The sequence below is a fragment of the Mus pahari genome, chromosome 1 (genome assembly GCF_900095145.1).
Source record: "Mus pahari chromosome 1, PAHARI_EIJ_v1.1, whole genome shotgun sequence".
Lineage (NCBI taxonomy): Eukaryota > Metazoa > Chordata > Mammalia > Rodentia > Muridae > Mus > Mus pahari.
Genome location: NC_034590.1, coordinates 119,852,624 through 119,873,248, shown reverse-complemented (window position 1 = coordinate 119,873,248; position 20,625 = coordinate 119,852,624). Strand labels below are relative to the sequence as shown.

At 47.2% G+C, this 20,625-nt stretch overlaps 1 protein-coding gene across 2 annotated transcripts in view; it reads right to left on the bottom strand.

Annotated features, from left to right (window-relative positions):
* Positions 1-1,879: 1,879 nt before the first annotated feature.
* Slc22a8 (solute carrier family 22 member 8) overlaps positions 1,880-20,625 on the bottom strand; it is a 19,465-nt gene continuing 719 nt past the window's right edge. Inside the window, exons 2-12 of one of the 2 annotated variants that reach the window (XM_029542242.1) lie at positions 19,508-19,587; positions 18,475-18,831; positions 7,624-7,727; positions 6,982-7,136; positions 6,323-6,491; positions 4,441-4,564; positions 4,139-4,254; positions 3,065-3,279; positions 2,634-2,742; positions 2,297-2,500; positions 1,880-2,211 (exon numbers count right to left, since the gene is read on the bottom strand). In XM_029542242.1, coding sequence (XP_029398102.1) covers positions 2,130-2,211; positions 2,297-2,500; positions 2,634-2,742; positions 3,065-3,279; positions 4,139-4,254; positions 4,441-4,564; positions 6,323-6,491; positions 6,982-7,136; positions 7,624-7,727; positions 18,475-18,807 — 1,611 coding nt within the window. In that variant the 5' untranslated portion in view covers positions 18,808-18,831; positions 19,508-19,587 and the 3' untranslated portion in view covers positions 1,880-2,129. Of the gene's footprint in view, positions 2,212-2,296; positions 2,501-2,633; positions 2,743-3,064; positions 3,280-4,138; positions 4,255-4,440; positions 4,565-6,322; positions 6,492-6,981; positions 7,137-7,623; positions 7,728-18,474; positions 18,832-19,507; positions 19,604-20,625 lie in introns of those variants that run through there. The other variant, XM_021214888.2, reaches the window with a different exon arrangement.

Here is a 20,625-nt window from a genome sequence, read left to right as displayed (position 1 = left end):
CATGAGGCTGGGTGATGGTCAGTGTGAGTGGGGTTTGGGGTGGGTAGCAGCGGGATCCTTCTGCTCTTGCTCCCTCTCTCAAACTTACCCCCACACTGCCTATTTTCTTGGCTCTCCTATCCAATAAAGTTCTTTTCATTCAAATCCTTGTCTTGGGATCTACTTCTGGGGAAATCTATGCCAAGATGCAATTGTGACCACAATTTGTTGTTTAATCTGTAGGCCACCAAATACAGTCTTTGGAGCCTCAGAACTGTCTTTTGGGAGGAAGTTATACAAGTTGAGACCCCCACGATAAGTTGTGGGTGAGCCAAATGCAGTGAGAGCCCAAACAGGGGAAAATTCTAGCGCTGAATGAAAAGCCAGGACAGTTTGTGAGCAGAAAGAAGCTGAGTCGAGGGTAGATTTCAGCATGTAAAACTGGAGTGTTAAAACTGAAATGGCTGAGGCAGGTTGGGGCCTGATTCTGGTGCGTCTTGTAAGAAGGTTGAAGTTTTATCCCCATAAGAAATCACTGAAAGATGGAGGCAGGGTACAGTAAAATCCTTTTATGTTTATTAAGCACCCTCTCAAATCTCTAAATACATACTTGAGAGCAGTCATTAGCTCTGTGGTTGTTAATGGGAAGCAATCGAGTAGGTTGGCATGTCCTCCATGGTGGCAATAGCGTCAGTTGAGTGCTTGGATGGAACTGATCCAAGCTGAGTGTCCTGGCTCTTTTTTTTTTTTTTTTTTTTTGTCAACGTAACATGAGTTAGGAGGAGGGAATCCTAATTGAGAAAAATCCCTCCATAAGACTGGCATGTAGACAAATTTGTGGGGTATTGGCATGATTAATGATTGATGTGGCAGGGCCTGGCCCACTATGGCTGATGCCACCCCTGGGCTGGTGGTGCCAAGAGGAATAGTCAGTAAGCCGTGTTCCTCCGTGACCTCTACTTCGGTTCCTGTCCTGATTTGAGGAGGTGGGACCTGAACATTCTAAGATGAAATAAACCCTTTTTCTCCCAGAGTGGCTTTTAATCATGGCGTTTTACCGTAGCAATAGAAACCCTAATATGTAGGGTTCTGGAAGTATTTGATTAGCAGGCCTTAGGAATATAAACCCTTGGAGAGGGCTGCAGTGGTACCTGTGATGATGTTCTGAGGTGGCTCTGAGGCAGCAATGCCTAGTGAGCATGGAACAAATCCTCCAAGAGCCCAGATGAAACCTTCATTTTAGGTTGTTTACCTCAGGTATTTTGTCATGGTGATAGAAAGCTAACACAGCTCTGTTCTCAGGAAATGGATTAGTGCCTGAAGAAATGGCTGGATGGAACCAGCTTTGTGGAGACACAGTATGAAGGTTCTCACCAGTCACCGAATGCCCGATCCCTTGACCCAGGTTGGACTTCCAAGCCTCTACAACCATGAGCAACACAGTTCTGTTGTTCAGACAACCCAGCTTGTGGTACTTTGTTATACCTGCACAAACAGACTAGGACACATGTATGCATTCTTAGCAGTCCAGCTTGCATGCAGCTTAGTTCCCATATCTTTATGTTCATATGGTACAGATGCTCAAGTGTGTGTGTGTGTGTGTGTGTGTGTGTGTGTGTGTGTGTATGTGGTGGATGTGCTCACGTGTCCACATCATGGCCAGCCCTCTTTCCCACAAAGCATGGCCTGAGTTCTTCATTGTGGTTTATTGAAATTTCCCACCAAGGAGAGAGTTTGGGGAAGGTAAGAGGAAACCATTAGAATTGTTAGGGAATCTCAAAGGGAAATGGAGGCGGGACAACAGAGGAAATGGCCAATACAAAGAGGGTAGAGACAAGAATGGCAGGGCCTGGGTTGCAGGGAGGATGAGTGCAGGGGGTGGGGTGGGGATGGGGGCGAGGATGGGGGCGGGGTGGGGGATGGGGTGAGTATGGCTAGGGCTGTGAACAGGCCAGGTCTGGGTTGTGGGCTATGGTGGAGTGGTGAAGGTAGAACATTTGCTGAACTCTCAGAAGTCTTTTTTCCAAGAGCATGGGCCCAGCTGGGGCTCTTCCCAACCCCTAAGGTGCCGGAGGAGCCCTGGAAGGGCCCTGCTTGGGATCAGTCTCTGGAAGGCAGGAAAGAGGATTCTGTTATTCTTAGCTGGGGTCCTATCCACCAGTCTTCAGCGGGATTGTCTGGGATGCCTTTTCTGCTTCGGGCTCCTGCTTTGTCTTCTTGGTTTGCTGGTACCTAGGGACATAGAGTTAGTAAAAACCTGGAGCTCTGGCCTGTTAGCTCAAAGGGGAGATATGCGTGCCCGAGGCAAAGCGCTCACCAGTCCTGTACGTCCTCGATAGTCTCTGGTAAGGGCCGATTGAGGGTCTCAAGCAGAAAGAAGGCAGCACTGCCTCCTAGTAGAGCCATGGTCCCATAGATGACATTAGGGACGAAGGGCTGCAGTTCACCCGTGATTTTCACCAGTGGGGCCATCATACTTCCCACTCGAGCCCACACGTTACTGACACCCATACCTGTTTGCCTGGGAGGGTTTAGAGAAGGGATTGGCAGCCTGTGCTGAAGGCTTTTAAAGGACAGTCTTGGGACCCCTGGATAGAGGGCAGGAGGAGGATGCAGTTCCATGTGTTAGCCCTTGACCCAGGGGCATCACCTACCTGAGGACTGTAGGGTAGAGTTCACTCGTGTAGAGGAAGAGGCAGCTGAAGGAGCCAGACAGGCATCCCTTCCCAAATACAGCCAGTGCTGTTCTCAAGAGCTGCATTTCTGCATGGGAAGGAGTTAGGGGATGGGCCTTGGTGTTCACAAGCACCTGAGTGTTCTCACTCTTTAGCAGACTTTGCCTTTGTACTTCACTTGCCCAGAAGCTCACATGAAAAGAGAAAGGTAAGAACCCATCTGCTACTCCTAATGCTTTGTTATGTAGGTCAATTGAGTTGTTTCCTACAAGAATAACCCGAGCCCTACAGAAAAAAAAGGAATCTGTTCAAGGCCAACACAGTGAGTTGGAGGAGGAACCACAAAGCTGGAGTTCACTTTCCAGCTGGTGGCAGCCTCTTCCAGGGGGGGTCCTAGGCTAACCTCTCACCTGAAGACACAAAGATGAGGGCCAAGATGGCCACTCCTGCCAGGAGCAGGAGGAAGCCCTGAGTGATGCGCCGGCCCAGATAACTTATGGAGAGGATTGTGATGAACTTGGCGGGAATGTCAACCCCACCAAAGATGATCTGGAGTATGTAGATGTTGACTCCAAATTCTTCTACTCCCATAGCCAAACTGTAGTAGGCAAAACCAGTAGCAAACCTGGGAGACAGAGAGGCATTGGTCAGCACCTCCAGCTAAGGTCTCTTCCCATAACCATCTATGGATTACCAGGAAGAAAAATAGTTTTGTTTGTTGTGGTATCTATTACTGATTCATACATACTGCTTGAGTGCAGTTGTGAGATTGCGTCTGAGCTAAAGTGCTGGGATTGATTGGTCATGTCTGGCATTGTCTAGGGTGTTCATGGTGAAGTGGCCCAAGACTGGGTCCATAGAATAACAGGACTGGAGATATTTTCAGAAACTAGAGGAAGCAGGAAATGATCTGTTTTTGTTCAGTAGAAGTAGAATCACCCAGAAGCAAACGTGAAAGTCAAGTTATAAACAGTGATCAGGTAACTCCCCTCTCTTCTTTCAGAATTATGGTAAAGTGCAGGACAGATTTAATCCTGGGGAAGATGAAAATGGAAAATGGTTTCACAACCATTCACCAGAAGAATTTGGGGGAAGATGTAGAATCAGTCAGAAGAGGAAACTTGGGAGACACACAATTGCTTCTTGCAAGTCAGCAGTCTGCAGGGCCATCTCTGCTCTGTGTGGTTCCAGAAGGCAGATAGGCTAGAAGGCTTTAGTCACAGAAAGGCTGACGGTGGGGAAAGTTTTGTCCCCAGAATGTGTACTGAAGGATCTAGAGCACATGTCCTGTGTGGCATAGTGCTACCTCGGAGGAGTCAGACTCTCTCAGCTGAATGTGGGGCTTCTGGGATGGAGGCTGGCCTTAGCAGCCCTAGGAGGCATTCTCTTGATTTCTTTTGCGGGTACCATAGGCTTTGCCCTGATGGATATCTCCTTGTTCATCAGCCCTGTGCAGGGCATCATAGGAAGAGGTGGCAGGTTACCAGGCCAGAGAGAGACAGAAGGTCACACGGCGCAGGATGGACACCCGGAACAAGTCAGATAAGCCGTATTTGACCTTGGCTGAGGTGATGTCCTTCTGCAAGTTGAACTTCAGCTCCTTTGGACATAGGAGAAGGATGGGTGCTATTAGTGGACCTTGCTGGTGGAAGGAAAGGAGGTTCAGGTCTAGTTCTTCTAGAAATTTCATTGGGGGAGCAGATGGGATATAGCTCTAAGCCAAGGAAACAGAGGCAAGAGAGGCAGATACATGGTTCTGCCTCAGCTACCACCCCTCCCCACCTACCTCCACTGTGAGCTTTTTCCCTTCCTCCTTCTTGCCATTGATGGTAGCTACACGTTGGAGTGTCTTCAGGGCCTTTGAGAATTTTCCAGACAGAACCAGCCAGCGTATGGACTCTGGTACCCACCTGGGGGCCAGAGTCAAAACATAGTGGCTCCTGTTCCAGAGTCCCTTTTGAGACATCTGCATCTGGGGTCATGGGGTAGGAGGCTGCAAGAACCTGAGGTGGCTAAAACACTTTTTGTGGAGCTTCACATTGGCCCATCTTTGTCCCGGGGCTTCCTCTCCTGGGGACAAAATGTAGCACACTTTCCCCCTACTTGTAAAAAGCCTACCTCTGTCTTCAACCTAGGTTTCTTGTGGTTGGATGTAGATGTCTCCCTTAGCTAAAAGTCCCAGGAGCTAGGCTAAGGCCAGTGCAACTTAGGGAGGGGGTGGCATATCTGAGACTGGACAAGCTGGAGGGTTGTTTTTTTTTTTTTTTTTTTAACCTCTACCCCTCTAACCTTCTTTGGTCTGGATTCTTTCAGGGCCTTTGGAGGATGGACCTGGCTCCCAGCTTTCTGAGTCTGTTTCTCAGTCACTTCCAGCTCCTGTTTTTGCCTTGACAGTCCTATGAGCCTGCTCTCACCAAGACTGTGAAGGAATTCCTCTCATGTTTCATGGCTGAGCCCAGGATTCTAGTCTTGTCTCCTTGAGAATGACAGTCAGACATAAGGGCTCCCAGTTAACAAACCTTCCTATAGGTCAGCCCCATAATACTTAGGGTAATCGACAGTGTCCTCATCTTACATAGAAAACTCTTGATCCTCAGAGCGGGTGAGACCTGCCCTACGTCACAGGGTAAAGGGCACTGAGCTCTCAAGTGCATTCTGCAGACTATCTATCCGTTCTGTCTCCTGACTCTGTCTGCTCCCACGCCAGGTCGTGTACATGTTTCTGCCCCCCACTCCACTCCCACCTTCCCGCTGACTTTCAGAGTGCCGTTCTTCAGTTCTGACAGTTCTATGCTCATTTCATAGTTAAAGTTCCATTTCAAGTCTGTACTTTGCTATGTCACCTTCCCTGAGTCAAAGTTTTCTCACCTTTGAATAGGGACAATAATGCTCCCATCAAACAGAGATGCCAGAAAGATCAGAGATAAGATTAATTACTGTCCAGAACGGAGTCTTATGTATATTTTAGAAGTAGTAGCTTTTCCTTGGAATGTTTGTGGCTGCTGGAACTTCAGTAGTAAGTTAGACTGGCTAATTTTCTATTTTTCTGTATGGCTTTGGCTTGAGCGGGTAAACAAGGAGTTCACTGCCTCCTCTGGATCTCCCACCAAACCACCTCAATTTTCACAGATTTTTCAAGTTGAGACTCTACTTTAGGTATTCTTTTATACTTTAAATCTGAAAATGTCTCTGTAGACACTTCTTTTAAAATGTCTTTTACATTTCTTCCCCAGAATCCTCTACACAGCCCCCCACTTCTGTCCTTAGCTTTACCATGTGGGTCTGTATGTTTAGACCATATTTTTCCTTCACAAATAGAACTTAGGCCAGGCTTGTCATATCCATAGACACCTTCTATGCTTTTCCATCCTTCTCCATGTGAAGTTGAGGTGTTCTTGGCTTCCTGTGCTCATGCTGGACCTGTCCCCTCCCATCCATCTCAATGCATGCCCCTTCTTTAGCTGCAGAAAGCCCCCCAGTGCTCCCCACACTTGTTCTCTTGTGCAGTGTGCTTCAGCACATGTAACCCTGCAACCCTGGAGGGCCTTCCTTGACTCTAGCACAGGGGAGCTGGGGACAAATGGGGTTGAATAGCCAGGTTAGGCATGGAACCCTTATTTGTCCCAGATGGAATTGGGGATAGAGGGGAGCATCAGAGGGCCACATACCAGGACAACAAGGAGAAGATGAAGAAGGGAACAGACACGGATAACTGTAGCCAGCGCCACTGAGGAATGGCATAGGCCAAGCCAGGCAGAATGAACTGACCAAAGGTGTAGCAGTACCCAATAGATGTTGATGAGATGGCCCGCATCGAGGTGGGTACCCATTCCACATCTGTGGGAGGAGCCCAAGGACCAAATTAGGGTCTTGTCAGGTCCCAGGCACCTCACTGTGAAGTGGTATCAGTTTCTCCCTCCCCATAGCTACCTGACCTCATCTGCTCCCAAGTGTTCAGTCATCACCATTTTGTAGATATTGCACTTGAAACCCAAGGACATAGGACTCAAACCTAAACCTGGACCTCTCTCCTCCCCAGTTCATTTTTAATGTCTTTCTACTGGCAAGTGACTTCCCTTGCTTAGTGCCTCATCTGTTACACACTTCTGTGTATGTGCTGCATAGGCTCAGATACCTAGTAAAGTACCCAGACCCAAGGCATGTCCTATAGCTTCATAGCTGCTGACACTATTTTGTGGTTGTTGTTAAATTCAGAAGGATCTTGAGAGACCAAATGTAGGGTCTCTGGGTTGAATCAAACCTACTCTCTCAGCTTTTGGCTGGTGCTCCCCAAACCCTTGCTCCTCAGGCTCCCACTGTGGCTCACTCAAGATAACGGTGCTCAGAGAAATGCCCGAGATGCTGCAGCCACACAGGAATCGGAAGATCATATAGACAGTGAGACTGGGACTGAAGGCAGCACCGGAGCCACTGACTGCCAGCAAGAGATAGCTCCAGGTCAGGATGGGCTTGCGGCCAAACCTGCAGCTCAGAAGAGAAGAAGGGCCAGGTTAACCCTGTGCATCTGCCAGATTGAGTGACTTTGCAGGCTTTGGGGCAAAGGGCTGAAGGCAACCCCCAATCCTTCTTCAAGGACCAGGTGAAACATATTACTCCTTTACTAGAGCCTTGCTGGTAATTGCTGTTATTCAACAAGTTCGCAGAAGGAGCATTCAGTTAATGAGTTATTTCTTCCATTTCAGCTTAGTTGACTGGGCAGAGGTCAAAAGACCACATATCTCTAAGCCATCCATCTACCCTAGGTTTATACTATGCAGTCACAATACTGTGTTTAAAAACCTGGGTGGAGAGGCCAGATGATTCAAATGAGGACATTGGGACAAAGAGAAGGCAAGGGAATCGTATCTGCCCATCCTTTCCATCTTTGCAAGCTTTTGCTTCTTTGGGGGTACATGGGTAGAGCAGAGGTTGAGATGGGATGTACATGGGATGTGCTTCCAAGTCTTACCTGTCTGACAGTTCTCCAAACACAGGTCCTCCAACCAGTATGCCTGCCATGAAGACTGACTGGGCCATCTCCTTCAGTTTGTTGGAGCTGCATACCAAGTCCCACTGCACAGAAGCAAGTCAGGGTCAGCTCAGTTCAACTGAGTCCAGTCTTTCCAGCCATGCTCTGCCCGAACCCTTCCCCCACTCCCGCAACATGCCTGAACACCTTGTCTTCCTTGAGCGTGGTCTTTGACCCTCAAGCACCAGTTCTTTCTGCTTGTGGGGATTCCTTGGGTCCTTGACCCATGGTTGTGTGATGACAACATTAAGTGCATGTGACCTATTGTGGGGTTTACAAAGGCTGCTTAGCTGTTCTATCCATCTGTCCTTAGCCTCTCCCATAGAAGGTCCATCTGTTTACTGCAACACCTTTTGCCTCTTTGCCCCATATGCCCAAGGCAAGTCCCTCCACCTGCATACTTGACCTCAACTCTCCTCATCTTAAGGTCTAATCTTCTGGTCCCTCCTTCCCTCCCTCCCTTTCTCCTCCTTGCATCTCCATCAGTTTTCTGTATTACTTTTTCTGTCTAAACTCCCCCAAATTCTCTTGCTGCCACCCATCCTCCTCTTCATACAGTTCTCAGTTTTGCCCTGACCAATACACTGAAGCTGTGCTCACCAAAGCTACCATAGCTTCTTTGTCATGCATGCCACAGATCTTCTGCATCCTGACCTGACCTGGCCCTTGGCAGCTTCCCTCCACCTCGTTCCTTTTTCTTCTTGCTTTTTTCCTCCTCATCTCTGGCTCCTTTTTCCTTGGAAAAAGGACTAGACAATGTCACCTATTTCTAAGGCTTAGATTATTCTTTATACTAAAGAGCCCAAATCAATTTCTACAGCCCATCCTCTCTTCTGGCCTTTAGACCATCAGTCTGTGGTCTACTTGAAAACACTACCTGGATCACATCCCATGAATATCTCAGACTTAATAGGACTTGTTGTTTCATTCTTCATAAGGTTCCAAACACACCAAATAACAACCCTGTCTTTTAAAAATATTTGTTTTTGCAATCTACATGACTTTGAATCACAGTTATATTGCATATTGGAGCCCACTGCCATGTTTTTGATATATGTGGAATGAATACATTGTGCTAAAGAAACCTATCCATCCTTTTTCCTAATTCATATTTTTGTGCTGATAACATTTAAAGTTTCTTCTTTTTGTTTTTATATTCAACCCATTGTAACACCATTGTGCAATAGAACTCAAAGCTTATTCTGCCCATGTGTAGGGCTGGAGAGATGGCTCAGGGATTAAGAGCACTGACTGCTCTTCTAGAAGTCCTAAGTTCAATTCCCAGCAACCACATGGTGGCTCACAACCATCTGTAATGGAATCTGATGCCCTCTTCTGGTGTGTCTAAAGAAAGTGACAGTGTACTCATATGCATAAAATAAGTAAACCTTAAAAAAAAAAAAAAGGAAAAGAAAAAGAAAACAGCTACAAGGTGTATCCATTGATAGTAGCTTCTCTGTGCCCACTCCACAGCAATGTCCTCGGTCCCCAGCCTCTGACAGATGTGACTCTATACTCAGAAGAACTCTCTTTTTTAGATTCCACATATAAGAGCATGCTGGTGTACCTCTTTTGACTCCTCCCCCTCTCTCCCATTCTGTAGAGGACATGGTGTCTTTGTGCTCACAGATAAGCACTAGAGAAACCAGGAATGTTAAACACGCAGGGTTATCTCTTCAAAGGAAGACGTGTAGACCCTGTTTTCCACCCAGAAGGCTGAGAGTGTACATAGATGATAGCCTGGTGACCTGTGCTATCTGTAGGGCCAGGCCACACCTGATTTCCCCAGACACTTGTTTCACTCCTTCTCAGACCAGTAGTTCTCAGCGTGTGGGTCACGACCCGTTTTGTGGGTCAAAGGAGACCCTTTTACAGGGGTCGCATAGCAGATATACTGCATATCAGGTACTTGCATTACAGCTCATAACAGTAGCAAAATTACAGTTATAAAGTAGCAACAAAATGATTTTATGGTGGGGTGACCACAACACAAGGAACTGCATTAAAGGAAGTCTGGGAACCACTCGAGCTTTGTCTTGAGCATTGTTTCTCAGTCCTTAGAACCCATTTTTATGGAAGAAATTGCATGTATTAGGCAAAGAGTTTAGATGTAGTCATTACTTAATCTTTATTGTGCATACAAGGTTGAGTTAATTGTTACCAGAAAAATTTTCCAAAATTGTACTGTACTTAAATATGCCTAGAATAAACTGTCTGGGGTCAGACTAAAAATTTGAGCCAACACCCACCTACTACTGATTTGTGCTGAAGTGGATTTCCTTCTACCTCACACAGATCAAAACTCTGCTGGCCCTGTGTTTTCAGAGATCCCAATTCCACCCCACAGTCATTTGATCCTTAGGCTTTAGTATGTGCAATATATATATGAGACAGGGTCTATTTACATAGCCCTGCCTTTGCCCACTGAATGCTGGGATTAAAGGTATGTGCCACCACACCCAGTATATTTGTTTTTGAATCTGGATTTGTCTGTTTTTTAGATTTATTAATTTTCTATGTATGAGTGTCTTATCTGCATATGCGAATACACACCATATGTGTGCCTGGTGCCTCCAGAGGTCAGAAGTGGATGTCAGATCCTCTGGAACCAGAGCTATGGAGTAGATGCTTGTGAACTGTCAGGAGGATGCTGGAAATAGAAACTAGGTCCCCTGCAGGGCAACAAGTGCTCTTAACAGCTGAGCCTATCCTCCAGCCCCTCTATTTCATCAGAATTGCCTTGATGTAGGCCTCATCCTCTTGCCCTTGAATAGTGACAGCTGATGTTTACTAAGGGATCACTGTACTGGGTGCTGTCCTGAAAGTAAACTTTTCTATACTTAATTTCTTCAACCCTCACAGCATCCATACTATGTTCCCACTTTACAGGGGAGAAGACAGTCTCAGAGCAGAGTACTGTGACAAGCTCATGACCAGTCTTCCCTACTCTTTCTCCCACAACATGAATGGCTTTTAGGTTTCTCCTGTGCTAAGAATATTTTCTGGTTTCCTCTGGTTGGCTAGGTAAAGACACTCTCTTCCCTGCTGAGAGGTGTCTAAGGCCTGCTATGCTTTGGCCTGGTGAACCTGCCTGCTCTAATCTCCTGCTAATCCCAGCACACATTCTTCACTACAGACATCCTGAATTACTTGTGTAATGAAGTGAAGAATGTTCTCCACAAATGCCTTCCAAGAGTGTTCTGGAAGTAAACTGTGGGGAGAGACCGCAGAGCCAAAGGAGATTTTTTTTTTTTCTACCTGGAAAGTGAGGCAGGAGGGATGTGGGTGAGGGATGAGGACTTCAGGTCTTCCAAGTAGCTTCAGGTGAGCCAACAAGTCCAGTAGCACCAGTAGACATTTTTAACGGGGAAGAGAGTCTACGTGGTATGTTGTGAGGGCAAAGGGGGAAAAAAGTATATCAGGAAGTGACAGCATACAGGAGGGAGAGAAGCATGGTGGGGTGCCTAGAGAGGCTTCAGGTACTGTATGAAATTCTGTCTTAAGCTTTTCAGGAAAATTTAAAGAAAATACCTACTGGTTAAATATTAAAAATAAAGTGAACTGCAATTATACTGTAAACTGCTTTCAGAGATTTCGTGGGTGACAAAACTCATCAGAAGCAAAATATGTGGCTGTGACTGCCCTGCAGAGCAGCACAAACTGTAAGGAGCAGGTCTGAGACCTACAGCCATTCTGAGTTGATTGTGTTCCTCAAGGAATACACTGAAGCTCTAGCCTCCTAGAATGGAAGTGAAGCTGTTTAGATGTAAGTAGCTGAGTTACAGTGAGGTCATTCATACTGGACATGGTGGACCCTTGCAGGAAGAGAAGGACAGGCAGGACAGGATGGAGGTGGGGCTTAGAGTGATGGACAGGCAAGCCAAGGAATGCTGAGGCTTGTCAGCAACTGCCTGAAACTAGAAGAGATAAGGGAGGATTCTTTGTAGGGAACATAACTGATGTTGTGGGGCTTTGGAATTCTACTCTCCAAATCTGTGAGATAATAAAATCTGTGTTGTTTTAAGCTACCCGATCTGGGGGATATTGCTGGAAATGAATAAACTGTGATTCTGCTGTGTGTGAAACATCTATTGGCTTGGTAGGTAGTGATGAGAAAGGGATTGGGGATAGATGAGGGAAGCACGTGTGGAGCAAACAGGGTGGGTTTTTTTAAAGGCAGCCCAAGTTTCTGAGAGAGGAAGATTTTAGAGAGCATCCTGGATGCTTTCTGTGGGACTTCTTATGCAAAGCCCCCGAGAGGGTCTTGTTATAGCCTGTAGCAGAAGGCTCGAATATTCAAGACACCAGGAATGGTTTCTGAGCTGCCTTTGACTGGGACTCCAAAGGCTGGGGCAGCCCTTGGATGTAACCATGTTTTACCCTGAGTCTATAAGAACAAATGATTCCTTTGCTGTTTTTCATGTGTTAGAATCCCCTTACTCAGGAATGTTGCCTGTCCTTTGATAATCTTTTCTGAGTGTCAGGGGCTTCTCTGGGTGGTCAATTCATGTGTGAGAGGAATGTCTGAGAAGTCTGACTCCCAGTGTAGCTAAGGTGCTCCTTGTCTTTGCCATCAGGGTACATGCTATGAAGCATCTTAGCTGCTCTTATCTGCTTGTCTTCCTCTCTATCGTCTGTAGCCTCTCGGAGGCAGAAGACATCTCACTTTACTTTTTAATATCTGGCAACTATCAGAAGCATTGGTTATAATACAGGTTAGTATTTGTTTAATGAATAATGAATGAACAAATAAACAGGGCTTGGCTATTATACATACTTTTACTGATGAGACCCAGAGAGGGAAAGGTAACATGCTATTGGAGGAAACCAGACATTAGCTTATTAGTGCTTCTATTCTGCCCTGGGTGTGACCTAGGTTTGTAATTCCCATCAGCTCCTGTCTGTCCTATATAGCCTTCTCGCTCACTCCTCATAGCCTAGTCCTATATTAGATTTTTCCCCCGAGGTTTTTTTTTTTTTTTTTTTTTTTTTTTTTTTTTTTTTTTTTGGTTTTTCGAGACAGGGTTTCTCTGTATAGCTCTGGTTGTCCTGGAACTCACAACTTACTTTGTAGACCAGGCTGGCCTCGAACTCAGAAATCCACCTGCCTCTGCCTCCCGAGTGCTGGAATTAAAGTTGTGCGCCACCATGCCCGGCTTCCCCCCAGTCTCATAGCATAACTAAGGCCTAAGGAGCTGGTTCCAGAAGAAAAGGACAGAAACCTCAGCCTTGTCTTCCCACATGGCCTGGTCTAGCAGGAAGACGTTAGGGAGGAAAGACAAGGGCTACTCTGTTCAGGAGGCAGCTTTGCAAGCCATGGTAGAACAGCTTCACAAATCTGGTACTGCTAAGACCCCATCTTCACAAAGAACCTGTGGCTTCCATGGAAGATAGCTTGCTCAAGCACAGCTTGGTTCATTTCAAGGCAGTGACTCAAGCTCAGGTCTTCAAGATCTACTGATGTCCTCAACCGGGACCACAACTCTCAGATGCCAGAAAGAAGGCTTAAACCTGGGAGTTGTTGTTCTGTGAGATAGCATAGCTAACAGTGACATTGTGTTAAAGGTCAGAGCTTGCTGGGCTGGCCGGTCAAGGTCCAAAGGATACAGGTTTAGGAGTTAGTGGAGCAAGAAGCGTGGCCAGGAAGTCCTTCAGAAGTAAGCAGATTGGATGATCGTCACCACAAGCCATTCAGGAGGCAGCCTATAACCCAACAAATTGTGTTGCTTACGAGATGTGTATTTTGGGATAAATTGTGTGTGTGTGTGTGTTTATGTGTCTGTGTACACATACCAGTGCACACTTATATGGGTGTACGTGTTTGTGTGGATATATATGTGTGCAGATACATGTGAAAGCCAGAGGTATTTTCTCGGATTGCTCTTCATCATTTTTTTTTTTGAGACAGGGCTTTTTACTAAATATGGAACTTGCTGCTCAGCTAAGTCGGCTGATCCTTAGTCTTAGGGAACCCTCCTGCCTCTTCCTCCCCATTGCTGGGATTTCAGACTAGAACTGCTGCATCCAGCTTTTCTATGTTGGTGCTTGGGATGACACTCAGGTCCTCGTGCTTCATTTGTGGCAAGCACTTCACTGAGTGGCCGTACCTCTAGCCCTGGAACAGATATTTAACTTCTATGTGGTCAGAGTCTTCAGCTGTTAACTGTAGGTACCTGGTGCCTACTTCTTGGATCTGTGAATGATTTAAAGAATGAAGAATGGGCTGGAGAGATGGCTCAGCGGTTAAGAACACTGACTGCTCTTCCAGAGGTCCTGAGTTCAAATCCCAACAACCACATGGTGGTTCACAACCATCTGCAATGGGATCTGATGTCCTCTTCTGGTGTATCTGAAGAGAGCAACAGTGTACTCATATACATATTTAAAAAAAAAAAGAATGAAGAACACCTAGCCCTAAATCTGTAAGACACTGTGCACTCAACTTATTATTATTATTATTATTACTACTACTACTACTACTGTTGTTGTTGTCATATGTCCAATGTCATGTGACTTACGATGTAATAGATAGAACATGGTTCTGGAGTCAGGCTCTCTTGTCCCACCATCACAAGCTGTGTAGGTTCCCATTTGGATCTGAGCCTGGCGCCATTTCCTACAGAATGGTAAGGATAATACCTGACTTGTTCACAATGAAAAGTGTGGAAAATGAAGCAGTAGCTCTGGGGCCTGGATACAGTAGGTGTCCACCGAGTGAGCTCTTGAATTTTGGGAATTACAGAATCGCTCTAGGCACCCTCCCGCGCAGGTGATCAGGAGCTTTTTACATAGTGGCTGTCACCGGGGCCAGGCTGGCCAGAATGTAGCCAGAGCAAAATCCCAAGTCTTTCCTAGGGAGTTAAAACAGAGGCTGAGAAAGAGGTAGAAAAAGAGGGTACCTGAAGCAGGGTGGCAAACAGCCAGTGGGGGATGTAAAGCAGGACTGGGGCTGAACACAAGAGACAGATGGATAAATGTCCTGAGTTTGAGTGTTTGGTGAGAAGGATGGGGGAGGTCAGAGGTGGTTGACCAGGGGCCCTTAAGGGTTCTCCCTGGGGTAGAGATCATGGGCTTCTTATGGCGCTGGGAGCAGGACAGGAAGGTACAAGGCCCAGAAAGGAAGGCCAGGGGCTTAGAAGGGGGCACTCTGCTCACTTGAGGCTGGGCTCAGCCCCAGAGGACTGCCGGCTGAGCTTCTGTGTGAGTTCTACTCCAGGGTATCTAGGGCCCAGCATCCAGGCTCTCATGACTTCCAGACGTAAAAGAAAGGTCTTTGTTTCCTCCTGATGTCCTAGTTAAAGCTCCTGAGAAGTCCTGATCGCCTCTCTCACACGGGAGGCAGAACTCCACTCTGCCCTACCCTAAGCACACAGGAACTATATTTGCCATAGCTGAGTGATCGGAAGATCAGAGTGCCCTGGGCCTGTTCTTCTAGTTGGATTTGTCCATTAATGTTCCAGAGGGTGGGGAGAACAGAGACCCTTCTTATAGGCTTGCCATGGCGGGGCCCTCAGGGAATTATAGCTTAATGCAGAGCTAAATGAGGTCGGGCACAGAGTAGGGTGCAGCCCCCTGAAAATTTGCCGATCCCTTGCATTGTGCAGATTCATATTATCTCAAGGAATGGAATGGTGACTGGAAATTTGGTTGGCACAGACGCGAACTGAAGCCTGACTGGGTATGAGGCCCCCTAACCTCTGCTCTTGGCGTGGCTCCCAGGAGCCCACCTGAGGAGTGACCTGGAAAGGAAGCTGTTTCCCAGTGGTCAGCAGTGTCTCTGTGGATGCAGCTGGAGCTTATCCTGTATTTAGCATTGTTTAAGCACTTACTGAATACCTAGTCCTATGATGGCAAATATTAGGTGGGAGAGATACTGTCCCTGTCCTGGAGGAGTCACTATAGGGTGAGGTTGAGCATCTGTGGACAAGTCAGACCACCCAGTTCCCTCAGTGGAGTGCAGGGCGGACAGTTAATCTCATGGGTTACAGGTGGATCCTGGGTAGTGTTAAGTATGGCCTCTGGAGTCCTACTTTACAGACTTGAATTCTCTGCTTAACCCTGTGTAAAGGTGGCACCTTGGCTAGTGATCTGTCTTTCTGTTTCCTCACCTATGCAAACAGGTTAATCAGGGTGGAAGTCAGAGGGCTGTGAGGATTTAAATGGACTCATGTGTGCATCTATTCCCATCTGGTATCTAGGAACTCACACACCATGGTTCTTCTGAGACCTTCTCATTTTTCCTTGTAAGCCTGCCTTTTTCTTTCTTCAGTTCTCCCTTCTCCACTTTCTCCCTACTCCCAGGACAGGATTTTCCTGTATATTCCAGGGTGGCCTGGAAGTATTTAGCCTAGGCTGCCTCAGTCTCCCACCTGAGGTGCCATGCCCACCTTTCCTGTTTATTCCTTGGGTTCTATGCTTCTTGAAGTGATGGGTGGTGCCCTTTATTCTCTTTCATTGCATAGCAAGTCATGTGTCCATTGGGAAACTTATGGACATGCCTTGATTTCCTATCTGTTCTTTACTGCACACATCTGTTTAGCCACCAGGTCCCACAGATTCCAACTCCCTATTCTCTGCTGTCAAAACCCGCCATTCCATCTACCTGCTACCTCCATCTTGGAGCTACTCTGCTGCTAGACTAAAACTCTCCACAGACCAGTCTCTGTCCCACAAAGTGAGGCTCTTCAGAAGGTCACCTGAACCTGCCACACTCTTTCTTAAAGATTACTATATCTATGTTTCCTCATCCCTGTTAGAGAGGCCACACTTTTGCCTTAAAAAAAAAATCACACCAGGCCCCCCTGTTGCTCTCTCCTGCCTCCATGTCTCTATTATTCAGTCTTTATGTGCTGGTGACTTTGCACTTAGCATTCTGAGCTTCACATTCGGGGTGCACTGCCCACTCAGACTCACTTCCTACCTCTCCCTTCTCTTTTATATTAAAGAATATAAAGCAAGGCTGATTCCAATAAGTCCTTTAGGACCTCCTACCCCTGTGCTGGTTAGAAATCTCTTCGCTGGGTTTTTAGAATCTTAAGATTATGGAACATTTATTTATTCCTTCCACAAAAATTTATCTCCCCCCCTTCCCCCCCCCCTGCTTTGCAAGGTATTATTCCAGGTGCTGGGGACACAGCAGTGAATCCTGTTTCAGGATGCGTGCAGATCCCTATGGGGTCCCCGTGTCTGCTCTGATGGTAAACATCTGGAAAGCTAATGGCTTCTTTGCCTTTAAGGCCTCAGCATTCTGTACCATAACACCAACGTGCCTAATGTTTTGCATACTTGATGATTCTGAACACCATGATTGGCACAGAGGAGAAAAATAATGGCTGTATCAGGGAAGAGGTATGGTCTAGTGGACATGGATGTAACACATGGGCTCCTCAGAAGCACAGCTCTCACGCTTAGACCTAAGCCCACTTACTCAGTGTGACTTTGAGCAAGCTGGTAAGCTCCCTGGGTTTCAGTCTCCCCATCTGAAAGATGGAGTTTGAATACTAATTACTTTATAGCTGTCAAAAGGTTCAAAACTGTTAACATTTGCAAGACATTTAGAAGAGTGTTTGCTCTATAATAAATGCTTTATATGTATTTGTTAACTACACGAATAATTATAGACAGTGTAGATGGTCTTGGATTCAAATCCTATCTCTGCCCTCAGAAGAAAGTCAGGGCTGGCCTTTATTTCCTCATCTGTGAAATGGAGATAAAGGGACTGAACTCCCTGGGATTTCAGGAAGCTGAGACCCATAGGGTGGCAACTGGGAGTGTATTTGCAAGGCAAAGGTCTTCTAATGAAGCAATGTTTGCATCCTGCACTTGGGGGGATGACAGGTATCCCTTTATGAAGCCTTCCTGAAATCTTTTGGCTAAAGCTTCCCTTGAACTTTGTACTAAGGGGCATTTTGCTTTAAAACCCAGCTCTGAAACTGCGTGGCACCGAACAGTCACTTCCTGGGGTCTGAGCCCCTAACCCTCAACAGCAAGAAGACAGCCTTCCACCTCCATACACCAGAGAGCCCTGCAGAACACTCAGATGTGCCTGGCAGGCAGCTGACATTCACAAACACCAACTTCCAGGTTCCTCATCTTCCTCCTGTCACAGTCTCCTGACTGGCCTGCCAGTTCATTGAAGGATTTGTTTTAACTCTAGTTCCTGGAAATGACAGGTAAGAGAACCAGCCACTCCATAAGGGTGACTGGGAAGTGAGGCCATACAGACACTTAGTGGGTGACTGACACTCTCTGGATCTACCCAGGAGCCTTTCAACCTTTGCAATGCAGAAATCCCTCTACTACCCAGACTCCCTGAGCCACCCCTCCCCCTAGCCCTGCAAGGCTTTGCACAGGATGGAATGTTCTAGTCTGGTTAACCCCTTGCCTGCTGTTCTAAGGATGCTCCAGGGATGCTTCTTTAAAGTGATTTCATCCCAAGCTACTCTTTTCTTGTCCCTGTAACCAGTCCAAGGGTGGAAGATCTCTCAGCCCAAGGTCACTGCACAGCATGAAGTAACAAATCATTCAACAAGGCCGTAGAACACCCTACGAGGAGGAGAGACTGTACAGCTTGGCATCACTGGAGCTCAACACCGCGCTATAGATTGTTGAAGGAGTGCTTGGGCTCTGAGCATGAACGAATCAAACCACTCAGTTCTTGTGCATTAGCACTGGGATCCTTCCTCTTTGCCCAGTTCCCTGTCTTTCAATCCCAGGAAATCTAGGCCCCTGTGTCTTTTCTATCCACAAGTGCTGCACGGTGTATGGAAGGAGAGAGCGTGCCAGACATACCTCTATCACAATGGTGTCTCTGGTGCTGTTGTAGATCCAGCCATCCAAGCATGGCTCGGTGGCCCCCTGGGTGTCATTGGGAAGACTGACGTTCGGCAGATGCATGAAGCGGAGACACTTCTCAGGCTTCCCGTTTGGGCCCAAGGGAAGTACCCAGGGCTCTAGAGAGGCGTTGGGGGGCGGGCGACAGTGGTGGTCAGGGGTGGTGGCTGTGAAGATCTGTAGCAAGTTGTGGTTGGCTAGTCCGAGGACTGGGAGGGCCAGCAAGGTCACATGCAGGTACTGGAAGAGGCCCATGCTTCCAACACGGTCCAGAATCTCGGAGAAGGTCATGGCACCAGGTGAGATGAACCAAAACTGTAGGCAAGGCATCAGGCCAAGAAGAGGTGTGTGTATGTGTGTGTGTGCATGTGTGTGTGTGTGTGTGTGTGTGTGTGTGTGTGTGTGTGTGTATTATATGTAAGCCTGTGGAACATCATAGAATCACATGCATGAAGATGTACCTAGTTACATATATGATAAAACATGTGTGGAGATATGTTTGTGTACATGTGTAAAGATTTGGGGGTTCTGGTGTGTGGATGCATAAAGATGTACATAGTTGCAGAGAGGGATATGGAATACTAGTGTGGATGCAGTGCTATGTGTACATCTAAACTGCACCGTGAAAGTCACGTGAATGCAGGCATGTGGCCCTGTGCTTATAGGTCGTAGGTGTGTATGCACAGGGCCACATAGTAGGGACCAAAAGTCCAGATTTGGATGTTGGTTGCACAGGCTGGGTGTGGGTGAGGGTGAGAGGGTAATACACATTTCTGATTGCTTCATGTGGGCTAGGAAGGATCTCCTCAAGCTCAAAGCCTCCTTGCTGTTCCCTGGGGTGAGTCCCCTGTGCTGGAGTATCAGAAGAATCCAAGTAGGTCCCTGAAGGCATTAGGGGTTTGACCAATTACAGCATTACAGTGAGGAAGCAGGGCCTGGCTTTGGGGTGTTCTTGGGTGCTAGACTTGGGGGGCCTTCAATCCCGTCTCACCTGGTGGTTGGAGCTGGATCCAGTAGGGCTGGAGGTGCATGCAGCGGTGGCCCGTGCTCTGTCCTAGGGTCCAGCAGCTGCTGTAGTAGGACAGCTCAGCTCTAACAAGCTGTTTGTGTCTCCCCTGGGGTGCCTTATATAAGGCATAAGCTGTTTCCTGGGCTAATGTTTGACTTTCTTTGGAAGATTAACATCCGGCAGTGGGGGAATGCTGTGCACCCACCAAGCCCAGCTCTCCTGAAAGGGCTGCCTCAGCCAAGGCTGTTATTGACAGGGTGGAGAGGGGGCTGGGGAGTGGAGTGTGGCTGAGCCTAGAGGCTGCTGGCTGGACAAAGGGCTTAGTGGCCCAGGCATGTTTCTTAAGAGAGAATCTGGAAAAGGATTCAGCTCTGAGGGTCCAGAGAGCCTCTGAGCTGATTTTCAGAGGACCTGGAGCAGAGAACAACCAGTGAGAGAATTGCTCCTGCTCATGGGAGGCAGCATTCCTGCAAGAGATCATCTTTTCCTACCCAGCTCCTGAGTAGGCTCATGGAGATTGTTAGAACACACTCAGACAGAAAGGCCCAAGCACTGGTCCTTACTGTCTCAGAGGTACCATGCCTTGGGCTCCTGGAAAAAACAGGTCCATCCCCATCTGAGTCTCAAACACAAGTGACCATCTTCCATCTACCTGTGCACTTATGCCACCAGCTGCTCGTTGGCTTCTCTCTGCAGTCCCAATGGCTTTGTTTATTTCTATGAGTACGATTTAACTACTTAATAATGTGCATTTCTTGTATAAAACAGAAACCCTAACAGGCTAGCACAAACTGAATTAAGTACATTCAGTCTCACCCAAGAGCCAGCTTGGGCAGGGGGTCCTGTGGTTCGTGGTACTTTTCTCCTACAGACATGTCTAAGACAGGGTCTGCCAGTCAGCTTGAAACTTGGTTGACACACTTATGGCAGGCCCTACTGTTAGGACTGTCAGTTAGGAAATGGAGAAGTTAAGTAACTAGCTTAGGGTCCCCAGCAGGAAGTAGGTCAGGGGTGTGGCTTCAAATCCATTTCTGCCCTTAAGCATCTAAACACACACACACACACACACACACACACACACACACACACACACACACACA